General features: G+C 45.7%; 1 protein-coding gene across 6 annotated transcripts in view; it reads left to right on the plus strand.

Moving 5' to 3' along the window:
* The window catches only part of VPS13D (vacuolar protein sorting 13 homolog D), a 255,497-nt gene that overhangs the window by 140,612 nt on the left and 99,947 nt on the right, over positions 1-14,938 (plus strand). For all 6 annotated transcript variants that reach the window (XM_047791889.1, XM_047791884.1, XM_047791885.1 and 3 more), the window contains 3 exons: positions 3,382-3,531; positions 4,443-4,539; positions 6,821-6,969. In XM_047791889.1, coding sequence (XP_047647845.1) covers positions 3,382-3,531; positions 4,443-4,539; positions 6,821-6,969 — 396 coding nt within the window. The remainder of the gene's footprint in view (positions 1-3,381; positions 3,532-4,442; positions 4,540-6,820; positions 6,970-14,938) is intronic.

Below are 14,938 nucleotides of genomic sequence, written 5' to 3' on the forward strand. Positions count from 1 at the left end.
ATATTCAGCAGAGGACAGATGGGTGGTCTCTGTGGGGAAACTACCATCCGAACTATCTAGGAGGGTCACAGGGACAGTGCCTGCTGCTCACCCCAGCCACACTGGGAAAACTAATAATTTATGGGACTTTGGGACAGTCTGAGGCCTCTGTGGTGAGCTGTGAGCTCTAGGCTGAGCACTGTTCCAGCCTACCTAACCGGTCAATCATATAAAAGGAAGCTCTGAAAGGATCGATCTGTTCCCAAGTAAATTAACTGTATCCCTGAACAAAACTCAAGATTTAATGGAATACAGAAACATCCAGCACCCAACAAAGTAAAATAACAATATCTGGCATCCTATCAAAAATTACCAGATGTGCAAAGGGGCAGGAAAACATAATATATAATGAGGAGAAAAATCAGTCAAAACCGACCCAGAACTAACACAGATGTTAGAATATTCAGAGAAGGATGTTAAAACTTATTCTAACTGTATTCCATTCTAAATGTTCAAAAAGTTGAGACATGGAAGATATAAAAATCTCAAATCAAACTTCTAGAGATTAAAATGAAATGAAAAGTACACTGGATTTGATCAGTAGCAAATGACAGTACAGAGAAAAGATTGGGATTAGTGAACTTGAAGCATTCATAGTAGAAACTGTCCAAATTGAAATACCCAGAGAGAAATAATCTAAGAAAAAAAAACCCAAAACACACAGAGATCAGCATCAGTGGCCTATGAGAGACTCCATGTAACCTCATGTATGGAAAACCAGTTTCTCCACAGGATAGAAGAGAGGAAGGGACAGAAAACAACATTTGAAGAAATTTTGGCCACAATTTTCCAAACTTAGTGAAAACTGTAAACAAAGTACGTCATCACCAGTGACTCAAAACCAGTGACAAAGCGTCCAGATTAAAAAAGCCACATTTCTGGCAAGGAACAGAGATGAGAGTGACACCTGCTTTCTCCTTGGGAGACACCATACGTGAGAAGACAGGAAGCAACATCTTTCAAATGCTGAAGGGAAAAAAAACCCTGCCAACTCAGAAGTCTGTGCCCAGCAAATATATCTTTCAAAAACAAGGCTGAATTAAAGGTGTTTTTAGATATTCAAAAACTAAAAGAACTCATTTCCAGCAGATCCACACCATAGAAAATGTTAAAGGGTGTCACTGAAGCAGAAGGAAATTGTGCTTCCATCCATGCGGGGACCCATTTTCAGGAGAATTTTTCCTTTATCATATTTCACAAATAGCAGAGTTTGGGCTAATTGACATCCCACTCGTTTGAGGACAGATTCAAAGTTAGTATGTGCCTCTATTTATTCGCCTTTTTTGGTCTTACAGAGAAGATCCTGGGAGTCTTCTGCTCTTCATTAATTTCATTAACTTTTTACTGTAACCGAGAAGTTTTTCCTATAATACTGCTTGATTTAATGCATGCTGTTAATTGTAGCAGATAAACAGATTTGAGAGTTTACTGTGATTACAGTGCTATGAGGAAGAATTTCTTTCAAAAATAGAAAATATCAGAGTTCCCGTCGTGGCTCAGTGGTTAACAAACCCGACTAGCAGCCCTGAGGACGTGGGTTTGATCCCTGGCCTTGCTCAATGGGTTAAGGATCTGGCGCTGCCGTAGCTATGGCGTAGGTCGAAGATGTGGCTTGGATCCTATGTTGCTGTGGCTGTGGTGTAAGCCAGCAGCTACAGCTCCAACTGGACCCCTAGCCTGGGAACTTCCATATGCTATGGGTGCAGCCCTAAGAAGACAATAAAAACAAAAAAAGTGTGTGGGGAAAGAGCAAAGAAAAGGTCAGGATAAGGTGGGACTTTATGGCCATTTCATCTGTTGGCTGTGACAGGTGACTCATTCAGTCATTAATTCTTACTGAGCTGTAAGCCAGGCTTGGAGTCAGGCTCTGGAGATACTGCCATGACTCAGATGAAGAAGCTACTGCTCTCTGAGCTGACAGCCTAGGTAGGGAAGAAGCCAGCCAATAGATGAGCAAGCAAGCAAGCAAATAAATAATTACAGCCTGGGATAACTGGTCTGAAGGAGTAAAGGGGGTTGATGCTGCTTTGGGTAAAGTGCCCTGGGAGGGCTTTCCTGAGGAAGTGAGAGCTGAGCTGACCTTGGAGGAGGAGAACGGACAGCCCAGAGAGAAGGATACTGGGGGTGGGGGGACGGGTTTTTGCACTGGGGGGAGGTTGGAGAGGCAGGCGGTGTCCGGATCAAGTGGGTCCCAGGCCCCGGAGGCTGTGCCCAGAAGTGCAGTTCCTGCCCTAAGGGTGAGGGGAGCCGCTGCAGGGCGCACAGGCAGGAGACAGGGCTTGATGTGTGTTTTGGAAAGAGCGTGTTGGCCGCCCTCTGGAGAGCACGTGGCAGGAAGCAAGGACGGGAGTAGAAAGCCATGCCCTAGAGCCAACAGGACGGCCTGCAGCCACTGACACGAGGGTGCTGAGGAAACTCAGGCTGCGAAAGAGAGGCCAAGGGCCGGGTGCCAGAAACACCTGCATTTGACGCCCGCCTCTCCCGGCTGCCCGGTGAACTGGGCAAGGGAGGACCTCTGCTGAGCTCCTTACTGGTAAAATGGGGAGGAGTAACACCTCACCTCCAGGGTCGAGGTGAGGGCTGTGTTCGGCCGGCGACGTGTGGGAAGCCCACTTGCGGGTCCTGGACACGCGTCCTCCTCCTCCTCCTCCTCCTCGTGTGGGCCGTCAGGGTGACGCGGGACGTGGAGGCGGCTGCTCCCTGCAGGGAGCTGTGCACGTCCGTAAACTTGCTGAGTGTTGGGGGGCGCTCCCGTGATGGTGATGGTGCTGCCGGTGCCATGCGTGAGCCCTTCCCCACGCCACCGCTGTCATCCCATTTCTGGGAGGGAGCTGACTTGAGGGTGCGCAGCTGACGCCATTTGCTGTGGCTTCTCTAGGGTTAGTTTCTTCAAGGAATTTGGAGCGAGAGAGAAGCCTTGTGGTTAAGAGCGCCAGCTTTGGGGACCAAAGGATGTCCTTGTCCCGTCACTGACTGGGCGCACAGCCTTAACCAAGGGCCTCTCTTCCTTGTCTGTGCCAGGAGAGGGATGTCCTGGGGAAGGTGGTGGCGAGGGTGCGACAGAGCCCGAGTGTGGTGCCTCTGACACCCTGGCTCTCATGGGGCTTAAAGAGATAAAGCAGGTGAGGGGACTCGCTTGGTGGTTGGCACACAGGACTCACCAGATAAAGTAGAGCTCCTGCCGTGGTCACTGCTATTATGACTGCTGCTCTAGTGAGAATGTATTTTTCCAGAGCTACTTTCCAAGTGACCTGCATGCTGTGGGACCCAGTCAAAGGGAAAAATAAAAACTGAACAACTTGTCTGTTTTTGTTTCTGTTTTGCTGCTTTTTTGTGTCCTAGGTGGACAATCAGCTCATTGGCACCACTCAGCCCTTCATGCTCTATGTGACTCCGCTGAGCAACGAGAACGAAGTCATTGAGACAGGCCCCGTCGTGCAGGTGAACGCGGTGAAGTTCCCCAGCAAGAGCGCGCTGACCAACATCTACAAGGTAGGCGGGTGGGCCTGATGGGATGCGGAAGGTTGGTTGGCTCTCCCACAGCCAAGGCTCAGAGCAGCAGTGCAGGCTGCAGGTAGCGTCCCGAGAGGGCAAGGCACAAGTGACTCGAGGCATTATGTCGGGACGTTGATGGAAACTCCTCTTCAAACGTGCTGTTCTCAGTCGTGTTGTTGATGACTCTGCAGGTGACAGTGCTAGACCCACAGGGGCCAGAGTCTGTTATTCATCAGTGTTAAGTCTCTGCAGGAAAGCATAGCATCTTTTAGAATGAGCGTGACCAGGCACGATCTAGATATATTGTTAGTAATGATGCAAGACTACCAGAAAAAGGGCACGAGGGGCTGACCTTGGGACAGACATCCTCCTGTGTAAGCTGCCACACTGTCTCCTGAGAGCAGATCATTCAGAAGGGATAAACTTTCTTCTCTGGGGAAGTCTTTGTGTACGAGCTAACGTTACGACACTGAATTCTGGGGAAGTGAGAGCTAAGAGGTTGCTTCTCAGATTTCTGGTCCTTTGTCCCCAGCTCCAGTCGGGGCCAAGCCTGCATATGGTCCTCAAATTCATAACCCAGTTCTGCTCCTTAAGCTTAGCTGCCCTCTCTGTGAGCTCAGCCCCATAAAGCTCATCCACCGCAGTGCTTCTGAAAGTGTAATCCTTTCTAACCAGACACAGATGCCCCCAGAACCAAACAGTAGGCTGGTGACTCGCCTGCTAAACACCTTCTGGAATTTTTGGTTTGTTATAACAATGTAGAGAGAGACAAGCCAGGAAAAAATTGGGAATATGATTGTGAAATCACCTAAGTAAAGAGACCATGTCATATCTTTGGGACCTTCTTTTGGAATGGATGAAAGTTCCCCTGGCGTTCACACTGTAAATCAGAGTTTCTTTGTCTCTAGCATCTGTTGGTCACGGCTCAGAGATTCACGGTGCAAATTGAGGAGAAACTGCTCCTCAAGCTGCTGAGTTTCTTTGGCTACGATCAAGCAGAATCAGGTAACGTCGAATGTTCTAGGTTTGTATTTGGGAGTTGGCCTGAGGTTGGCATTTTTGAGTCTGCTTGTGAAAATAGGTAGCCTCTGGATCCCTGGCCAGCTCCCTTTCCATGTGGTAGTCTGAGCTGGGAGGCTGTGGTTTGTGGTTCCGTTGTCCTCTAAGTATTGCTGGTCGATGGGTATTGAGGGTTTCTTTGCACGAAGGAGGCTGCTCCGAGGGCTTCTGGATCCCAGAACACCAGGGGAGGCCTTTGGGAAGCAGTATACTGTTCCTCTTTGTTTTATGTTTTTGACTCATCTGCTTCAGGACAGCAGAAATGCTGTTTGTCATGCAGCAAACCACTTCGTTTCCTAACCCTTGTTTGTTTTTTTTGTTTGGCTTTTTGCTATTTCTTTGGGCCGCTCCCGCGGCATATGGAGGTTCCCAGGCTAGGGGTCGAATCGGAGCTGTAGCCACCGGCCTAGGCCAGAGCCACAGCAACGCGGGATCCGAGCCGTGTCTGCAACCTACACCACAGCTCACGGCAACGCCGGATCGTTAACCCACTGAGCAAGGACAGGGACCGACCCCGCAACCTCATGGTTCCTAGTCGGATTCGTTAACCACTGCGCCACGACGGGAACTCCGTTTCCTAACCCTTGTTTGTTAAACAGAGTCAGGGCCAAGAACCAGAAATCCCTTTGGCAGTTCCTTTGGTTCGGTTGAGGAAGAAAGTTGGCTCGCCCAACTCCCTAACCTCCCTTCGTCCACACCCGTGTGCCCGGTGTCCTGACAAAGGTTTCTAGTGACTTTACTCTTCTTCGGAGAGGGGAGTAGGAGAAGCTGTTGAAAGACCTAAAACTTCCAGCCGTGCTACAGAAACGATTTAGCTGTTGTCTCTTTATTTTAGATTCCTCCTCGTGGCCTTTGGGAAACTGTATATACAGCTTAGAATGAAGTCAGTAATGCTTAGTCTTTTGAAGACTAAACTAAATATTGGGCCTGAAGAAATGATAAGATAGAGACTTTTAATGTTTATCTGCCCATGTTGGCTAGAGGGGGGGAAAAATCCCTCGGGACCCGTGTACATATGTGCATATGTGCCCACAATGCAAGAAAAATATTTTTGCTCTTTTTATCCCAGACGTAGAATTTAAGCTTTAGTGTGTGTGGAGCAGGAGCACAAGTCTGTCTGTTGAACGCTGCGTTCACCACTCGGGGCTGGGTACGCCAGTGTTTATTTGTATTTGTGCGGCCACTTGAGCCTGCCTGCCAGGTGTCTGTTCTCCTTTGGTACCTTCCTGGGAAGTTTTACTTTAAATTCGATTGGACACACTTTTCTTGTTACTCTGAATAAATTTCGCCCCAAGCATTGTCTAGTGGATTTAGCCTTTGGTCAAATCCTTGCCTGCCTTTCATTGAGGAATCTCCTCCGTGTTTCTCTAACTATTCCTGTTCCCTGAATACAGATAAGCCTGTCTCTGTTGCAGTATCTTTTTTTTTTTTAAAACCAATTCCCTGTTTTCTAGAAATAGAACTCAAAAAGCTTTCGGTATTGACCTATTTGCTGTGTGGATGTGTACAGTCTCTGGTTTCGTTTCAGAAGCAGGTGATTCTAGGCAAATAAGCTGCCCACATGGGTGTGGGGACAGCATCACGCTGACGAGCACATGGCTATGTATTAGCCCACGTTCCTCCTCTTTGCTTCGGGAGACAGCAAGTGAGAAGCCTGTCGCCACTGTGCTGTTGAAGCGATGCCCACTCTTTGAGAGAGAGCGACCGCCACGTGTCATGATGTCGGTTCTTTACGGCCCACAGCCTCTCTCTTTCTAAAGCATTCTGTTCTGCTCAGATCCCCCATTTAAATGGTCGTGTTGTCCATTATGACTCAGACTATGCTCTGAATGCTTATTTGGATATCATTTTATGAAATAAATTCAGATGATCTGGGTCGTTTATAATAATAACAACACGGCTGTGTTGCCAGCAAGCACGCCCGTGACCTTTGGCTTTCCCACCTGGGTCGTTTTTTCCAGAGATGATATCTGCCAGATGGCATAGAGTCGCAACTCAAAAGATTAAGCTATTGTACTTTTTTGATAAACAACATGAACCAGATCTGCTTTTATAAAGAAATGGCATCAGGATACTGTACGTATCACTGAACCCTGAAAAGCTAAATTTAGAGGAGTGGATGTTTACATTTTTCTGTGAATTTTTTTTGCAATGCGAATAAAAGTATTTGAATCATGTGACTTCAGGAGTTTATTTTTCAAAAACAACGCTTCTGTCTTTGTACCAGAGGTGGAAAAATACGATGAAAACCTTCACGAAAAGACAGTTGAACAAGGTGGGACACCAATTCGATACTACTTTGAAAATCTCAAAATCAGCATCCCCCAGATCAAGCTGAGTGTGTTCACCTCCAACAAGCTACCCCTGGATCTCAAGGTGAGCTGACAGCTGGGTAAGTTTGAAAAATGACATTTTGGAGCTCCCGCTGTGGCACGACGGGATCAGCGGTGTCTTGAGAGCCACGGGGCACTCGGGTTTGATCCCCAGCCAGGCACAGTGGGTTAGGGCCCTGGTGTTGCCGCAGCTGTGGCTTAGGTCTCGACTGTGGCTCCAATCTGATCCCTGGCCTGGGAGCTCCATATGCTTCAGGATGGCCAAAAAAGACCAAAAAAAAAGATGACTTTTCCATGGGAAAGAATGAGCGTTTACTCCTTGCTTTTTCTGTCCAGCATCATCATTTGTAGCAGATATTTTTACCGGTTTCGTTTTTTGACAAGGTTTATCAGCTCCCGTGTATATGTCCATGTCTACAGCTGACCCTTGAACAGGGAGGGGGTTGGGAGCTCCGCCGCTCCTCACAGTCAAAAATCTGCACGTGGGTCACAGTCAGCCTTCCATGCGTGTGGTTGTGCGTCCAAGGGCCCCATGGTAATTACTGTTGGGGAAATCCACCTGAGTGGACCATGCAGTGCACACCCGTGTTGTTCAAGGGTCAACTGTGTATTTCCTTTTTTTTTTTTTTAACGTTTAAGTACGACTTTGCTGAAGACTAAAGAGTAACAAAAGCGAGTAAACACAGAATACTATGTAAAGCCCCATGTGCCTTCTGCTTAGCTCTTGGTTCTTCTCAAAGAGGTGAAAGCCTCCTTTCCTGGGGCCGCTCCCAGACTCCAGACACACGCTGCCACCCAGCTGTTATCTTCCCTTTGCGTTCCAGACCTGCCTGCCCTCCTTCTCTCCCCCTTCTTAAGTAGCCACCTCTTCTCGAATGGTTGGCAGTAGAAGTGTCTGCCTGCTTCGAGGATGGGGCCACTGGCCCACTGAGACATGGCCTCCCCGACGCAGGAGGTGTGACACTCCTGCAGAGCCTCTGCACGTGCGCTTGGCAGATGCAGGTGAACACCGTCTTTGTTTTCTGCCGTCCAGACAATGGCAATTAAGGGGTGGGGCTGGACTTGAAATCCAAGCCTGTCTGACTCTGAAGCCCATTTGTCTTTCTCCCTTTCCTGCGGTGCCCCCCAGAACCTAAGGAATGGGGAGGTGAGAGCTCAGTGAGTCCTTCAGCATCCCCTCACTTGGTGCCCAGGATGTTGGAGTTCTCAGGGTTTTGTCACGGATGCCTGCGGAGACAGGTCATGATAGGAGCAGGAGTAGAACCAGGGGGTTTTTGGGGAGTCTTTGCGTAGGTGGAGTCTACACCTGCCCCCCTGCAGCTCGCACCCCTTCCTCCCGGGTCTCTCCTCCATTGCACTCGAAGACGGTTGTCGAGGCATTCACCTCCCCACTAACCACCAGCCCAAGACTTGCCCTCTGCCCATGCTGCCTCCTTTAAGATGCCTCAAGGTGCTGTCTCTTTCTGAACAGGGATAGCTCAAGCCGTGCACAGATAAGTGACAGACGTGCCTCCAGGGGCTGGGCCAGAGTGCCAGCCAGGGGGCCTGGCTGCAGAGTGCCCTCGCTTCACCTGAAGGGGGCAGCGCAGCGCAGCTCCAGCCAGCGTCTCAGGGTAATGGGAGCCCAGTGTTGCCAGGCCTTTGGAATTTTAAAGTGAAGCCGGAAATCTGGATTTTTATGTGGAATCTCCTGGTTTTAAATGTTGGCAACCAATTCGAATGTTTTTATTTTTGCTTTTAAACCTTGTGGGCCTAACAAAACCCATGTGTGGGCCCCATGGGGCTCACGGTTTGCCACGTCACAGCTTCTAAACTAGACTTCCAGGTAACAGTAGTCTGGTCACCATCAGCTCATATTTGGATGAGAACAGGGCGAGGGGGACTGCCTCCTTAAGGCAGCACACAGGACGGGCAGTTGGGAGTGCTGGTCAGGACCAGGGAGAAACAATTGCTTCTTCGACCATCCTGAGAACTGTGCCTTCTCGACGGACTGTCCTATCTTCTTAATTTGCTTTAACTTCATGTTTCCCAGGAGACTAAATATACTTATAATTAGCATGGGAGTGGAGGGAAAGCCATGGGAAAACCACTATCTTGCTAATATCCACAAGTATCCACTTGACTTGTGTGACCCTTTGGAATGGGTTTATTTGATAAAGTGTATATTCCCCCCAGAACACTTGGCACTCACCCAACAAACCAATGTCAAGCATTTCCTGAGAGCTAAGGACTTCTTGTTTTTTAAATCAGCTTACTAAGAAACGCAGACACCTAACCATTCCTCCCAGACTGCTCCCAGTAGAAAACATACCCCTAGACTGATGAATGCGGCATGGTTTTCCACAGTCAAAACAGCTCCGGGTGTTCCCATCTTGGCTCAGTGGAAAGGAATCTGACTAGCATCCATGAGGACGCATGTTCAATCCCTGGCCTCACTCAGTGGGTTAAGGATCCGGCGTTGCCGAGAGCTGTGGTGTAAGTCGCATATACGACTTGGATCCCCACATTGCTGTGGCTGTGGCTAGGCCAGCAGCTATAGCTCCAGTTCGACCCCTAGCCTGGGAACCTCCATGTGCTGTGGGTGTGGGCCTAAAAAGACAAAAAAATTAAAAATTAAAAAAATGAGAAAAAAGAAACAGCCAGACCCCCAGTTACATGGTATTGATGTTTACATGATATTCTGCATCGGATACACTGGGACTCGTTTAGGCTGAATGTTTCACTTGACACTATATTGAAGGGACATCGTCAAGGCGTTTTCCAAACGGCTGCTAAACAAATTCAGTGGAGCAGCCACGTTCTGAGGTGTGGGACGGGGGCACCCTGGGTGTGGCACGTTCCTATTTCACCCAGGGTGCTGGGAATTGGGACATCAGGGTGAAGTTCTCAGCTTATGGAAGTCACCGTTTTATCGTGTCTTGAGTTCTCCTAGTGGAGTCTGGGACTCATAAAATAATGTCATTTATTCAAAGAGTTTTCTAACAGAGTAATATCCCTTGATTAGTAGCTCTTAGGAAGAGCAGTCGGCTCCTTGAGATGAATATGTAATGGCTGAAAGTATGTGCTTAGGAAATGGAATCCTGTCCCAGAACAGGAATCACAAGAGTCTGACTAAAAGGTAACCATGTCTTTGGTGTTGAAGGAATAATTATCTTGATTCTCTTGACTCCAGGCCAGAAGCGGGGCTGTCAGAAACCTCAGAGGGAAATCTCTTCAGGTTTACGCCGAGGGTACGCTATTGCCAGATAGAGTGTCTGTTCAGAAGGACTCAAAGCAGCTTCACGTCTGCTCTCTCAATTGGATTCCTTACTCTGTGCTGGAAGGAGAGGGAGATAATAGTTCCATCTCACAAATGCAGAGACGAGAGCATCGATTCCAACCGCCCGCCCCCCCCCGCCTCCGCCCGCCCGCTTCTCCATTATTCTCCCGAGGTTGCATGTTAGAGAGTAGCAGAGTAATATTGAAAATGCCAGGTAGTTTATATGCTCTTCTGGCTTTTTTTTTTTAAAGATCAAAAGCGTCCAGGAGCCTTTAAAAGGTTTCACAAGGTGGCCTACAGCAGTCCTTTTCCCATTTAGAGCATTGGGGTATTACAAAAGAAGGGCTTTAATTGAGCAATCTAGTTTGGAAGAAAACCCACATTTTAATGGTCAGAGAGCAAGAGGGTGGGGGTGAGGGGGAATTTCAGACAAAGACACTATTTAAAAAGCCTAAAACTGTCTTCTCAAAGGCTTGAAATAATTTGTTGGGAAACTTCAGACCCTTTACTTTTTTCCTCCCCTCCCTAAATAAAAACCAGATTTGTTAAAAGGAAAAAAGATTCAGTATTGTTAATTGTATTTCAGAAAGTGCCAGAGAGGGAAATATCCCTGTAGTTTTAAACACTGTCCCAAGAGGGAAATGGGCAAATACCCTGCTTCACATAAACAGTCTCTATGTACCATAAATAAACCTTTAAAGAATGAATTCCAGACAGTTTTGTTTAGTGCAGGATAAACTAAGAAAGGAAAGGACATGGCCCAGGGACTAGCTTGTGATCCGAGACCTGATGCAATATGGGCAGGTATTTCTTCTTTCAACTCCATAAAGTTTCTGGAAGACTTCAGCAGGTTTTTGTCTGGCGGAGGTAGGAATGGACAGTTTCCTATTTTTATTAGGAACTTAGGAGCACAGATTGCTTTCTCCAGAATCCATTTTATAACAGGAAACCGTCTGCTACTTGAGTAAATAGGCATCAACTTTGTATACTACTGTATTTGATTAGTCATTTAGTCACCACGAGAAAAAGCCCTGTTGGGTCCTTCCCCTCCCTCCCTTTGACTCGCCAAAACAACCTGAAGGTGGCAGAGTAATTCACAGCAACCCGTCCTGTCTCAGCGTTTTCAAATGCGGGAGGCCCCAGAGTGGCACCAGGTCAAGATCGTTTTCTACCGAAGGGGCCAGAACATCTCTGTGGTTCAGACAAAGCGCAGCCACTCAGAAAGGGGCCAGTGTCTTTCCTGAGGGTTTTGACCGCTCAGTGGAGGTTTTAAAGTCATTGTATCACTTGTGGCTCTTCTTCCTCATCTGGCTGCAGGGAGGAAGTTGGGGTAAAAGCTTTGGCCTTTTGCCTTTGTTTTCATCTCATCTCCTCTTCTCTGAGAAGAAAGTAATGCTCCGAGTTGTACCGACAAAACCAACAACGGCTGAACTGATGTCAGGACCTGGCTTTCCCAGCACATTTCTTGTGCGACTCTGAGCAAAGTGCTTAAGGCTTCAGGGCCTCAGTTTCTCTGTCAGTCCAGTGGGGAAGGTCGTGCCTGCCCCCCTCGTCATGCACCATGTGGCTGGGGGAAGCATGCAAGAGTGAAGAGCAGCGAGTTTTCCAGGAGAAATAAAGTAATTCTCTAGTCTGGTCTTCCTGCCTTCCACCTAGTAGGTAGTTGCTGTTGTGGAAACGAGCATGTTCAAGTCCAGAGTCTACTCCTAACTCCTAACTAGCTGCAGGGATTTAGGCCTGCCACCTAACATTTCTCTGGTCTTATTTATTTAAAGAAATGGGAGTGTTAGGCTGGATTAATTTGAGGATGCTCGTAATCTTTGAAATGCTTTGTTCTGAAATTGTTTAGTAGGAGGTTGCTAAAGACTACCCAGGGCGCCGGATCCAGCGGCCTATTGGCTCATCTCTGTAGGGTCCTCAGCTGTATTGGATGTTGCCGGCCTCCCTGGTCTGGATGTCTCTCCTTTCTGGTTCTTCTGTTACTTTTATGTTTGTTTTTTCTCTTCTCCTGACCACATGTTTATTAAAAAGGGCCTTTTTTTTTTTTTTTTTCCCCTCTGTGGATAAATTGACTGGTCATATAGCATGTCCTTTTCTGTTTTTTTTTTTTTTGGCCACACCTGTGGCATGTGGAAGTTTCCAGGCCCGGGATCAAACCTGAGCTGTAGTTTTGACCTGTGCCACAGCTGCAGCAGTGCCGGACCCACTGCGCCTAAGGGAACTTTCCACTTGCACATTTAAAAAATCATTTTATTGGTCTCTTACCTAATTTTAGAAGCTCTTTATATAAGTTTTGTCTTTGATATAAGTTTAGAAGACAAATTTTAGAAGCTCTTTATATAAGTTTCGTCTTTGATATAAGTTGCAAGTATTTTTTCTTTGGTTTTTCATTTGTCTTTTTATTTTGCTTTTGGTGTGTGTGTGTGTGTGTGTGTGTGTTTAAATCATACAAAAGTTTCTTATTTTAAATTGTAAAATGTATCAATCTTTTGCCTTTTTTGATCTGAATTTTGAGTTACAACAAGATTTTTCTGGGAGTTCCTGCTGTGGTGCAGTGGGTTAAGAATCCAGTGTTGTCTCTGAGGCAGCTTGGGTTCAATCCCCAGCCTGGTACAGTGGGTTAAGGATCCAGCATTGCTGCAGCTGTGGCATAGGTTGTAGCCATGGCTTGGATATAGTCCCTGACTGGGGAACTTCCATATGCCACAGTTGTGGGAAAACAACAACAACAAAAACAATAAAAAGTTTTCCCGCTCTTATTTTAGAAAATTTCATCTATGTTTTCTTCAGTTTCTTCAACTAAACGTGCTCGTGTTCCAAAAGAATTTAAGGCAGACATGCTAAAGGATTAAAAAATAAGTGAGAAAGGAAAAGAGAAAGTCTATTAAATTGCCCATGAGATTTTAATGTAAAGACACTTTAATTCACTGGGAAATAAATAGATATTTTAATAAATGCACTTAGACTAGCTAGAGAGCCATATGAAAAAATAGAAAATTAAGTTTTTATTTGCACTCTACATAAGGATAAATTCCAAGTGGATCAGAGACTTACTAACATTATTAGCATGAAAAAGTGCTTTTCCATTCAAAAAAGATCATTTGGCATGCTCTCTAAAATCCTTCAAATGTTGACCATGTTAAATAAAAATATAATTGAAAACTAGACTGTATCCATAAATGGTTAACTGGCTTATAGCAGACCCAAACCAACCGAAAACTGAAGAGAAAGCTAGATTGAAAAACCCCAAAAAGTCTGTTTGAAGGTATTGGAAAGCTACCAAGACAGCCAGTACTTGAGGGTCCACGATTTATGAGAAGAGGGAAACTTGATAAGGTGAGCCCAGCATTTGCTCTGATTTTATTTTTGAGACAGTTGTAATTTGTAAGTGGTGTGAGGAGAAAGGTAGAGAAGTGAAGCCGAAAGCAGCTGCCAAAAGCCAGAATGTGAGTAAAGCTTTGGGCAGTCTCTTGAGGCTGGGAAAGCAGAAGTGAGACTCCATTGCTGTTAAGAGAGGTGGTAATTTAAGGACTCATATCTTTTTTTTTTTTTTTTTTGGAAATATAGTGGATTTACAGTGTTGTGGTAGTTTCATGTGCATAGCAAAGTGATTCAGTTATACATATGTATATGTATTTTTTCATATTTTCCCGTTATATGTTATTACACGATATTGAATATACTTTCCTGTGCTATGCAGTAAGACCTTGTTTATTTGTTTTATATATAGTGGTTTGTATCTGTTAATCCCAGACTCCTGGTTTATCCCTTCCCCACCTCCTTTCCCCTTTGGTAAACACAAGTCTTTGAGTCTGTTTCTCTTTTCTAAATGGGTTCATTTGTATCATATTTTAGATTCTCTACATAAGGGATATCATAGGGTATTTGTCTAACTTGCTTTACTTAGTATGATAATCTCTAGGTCCATCCATGTCACTGCAAATGGCATTATTTCATTCTTTTTTGTGGCTGAGTCATATTCCAGGGTGTGTGTGTGTGTGTGTGGGTGGGTGTACGCGTGCACACACGCACATGTGCACCCATGCGCACACGCCCAAGCATATCTTCTTTATCCATTTAGCTGTTGATGGTAATTTAGTTTGCTTCCATGTCTTGGCTGCTATAAACACTGAGGTGCATATAGCTTTTTGAATTAGAGATTTCTCCAGATATAGGCCCAGGATTGGGATTGCTAGATCATATGCTAACTCTGTTTTTAGTTTTTAAAGGAACTTTTGTACTGTTTTCCATAATGGCTGCATCGGTTAGTTTCGCACCAGCCGTGTAGGAAGGTTCCCTTTTCTCCACACCCTCTCCAGCATTTGTTATTTGTTGACTTTTAATGATGGCCATTCTGCCTGATGTGAGGCAATACCTCATTGTAGTTTTAATTTGTATTTCTCTAATAGTGATTTTGAACATCTTTTTATGTCTTTTCATGCCTATTGCCATCTGTATGTCTTCTTTAGAGAAATATCTGTTTAGATCTGCTGCCCTTTTTTTTCGTGTAAGGTGATTTTATTGATAGGCTGCCTTGCTTTCAGTAATTCTTTTCTTTTACTGTGTATTATGTTTTCTTTCCAATTAATATGGTTCTTGACCTTTCATTTATTTAAAAAATTTTATTAAAGGATAATTGATTTACAATGTTGGGCCAATTTATGCTCTACAGCAAAGTGACTCGGTTATATATATTCTTTTTTATATTATTTTCCATCATAGTCTATCCCAGGAGATTGGATACGGTTCCCTG

This window comes from Phacochoerus africanus, chromosome 8, assembly GCF_016906955.1.
Source record: "Phacochoerus africanus isolate WHEZ1 chromosome 8, ROS_Pafr_v1, whole genome shotgun sequence".
NCBI lineage: Eukaryota > Metazoa > Chordata > Mammalia > Artiodactyla > Suidae > Phacochoerus > Phacochoerus africanus.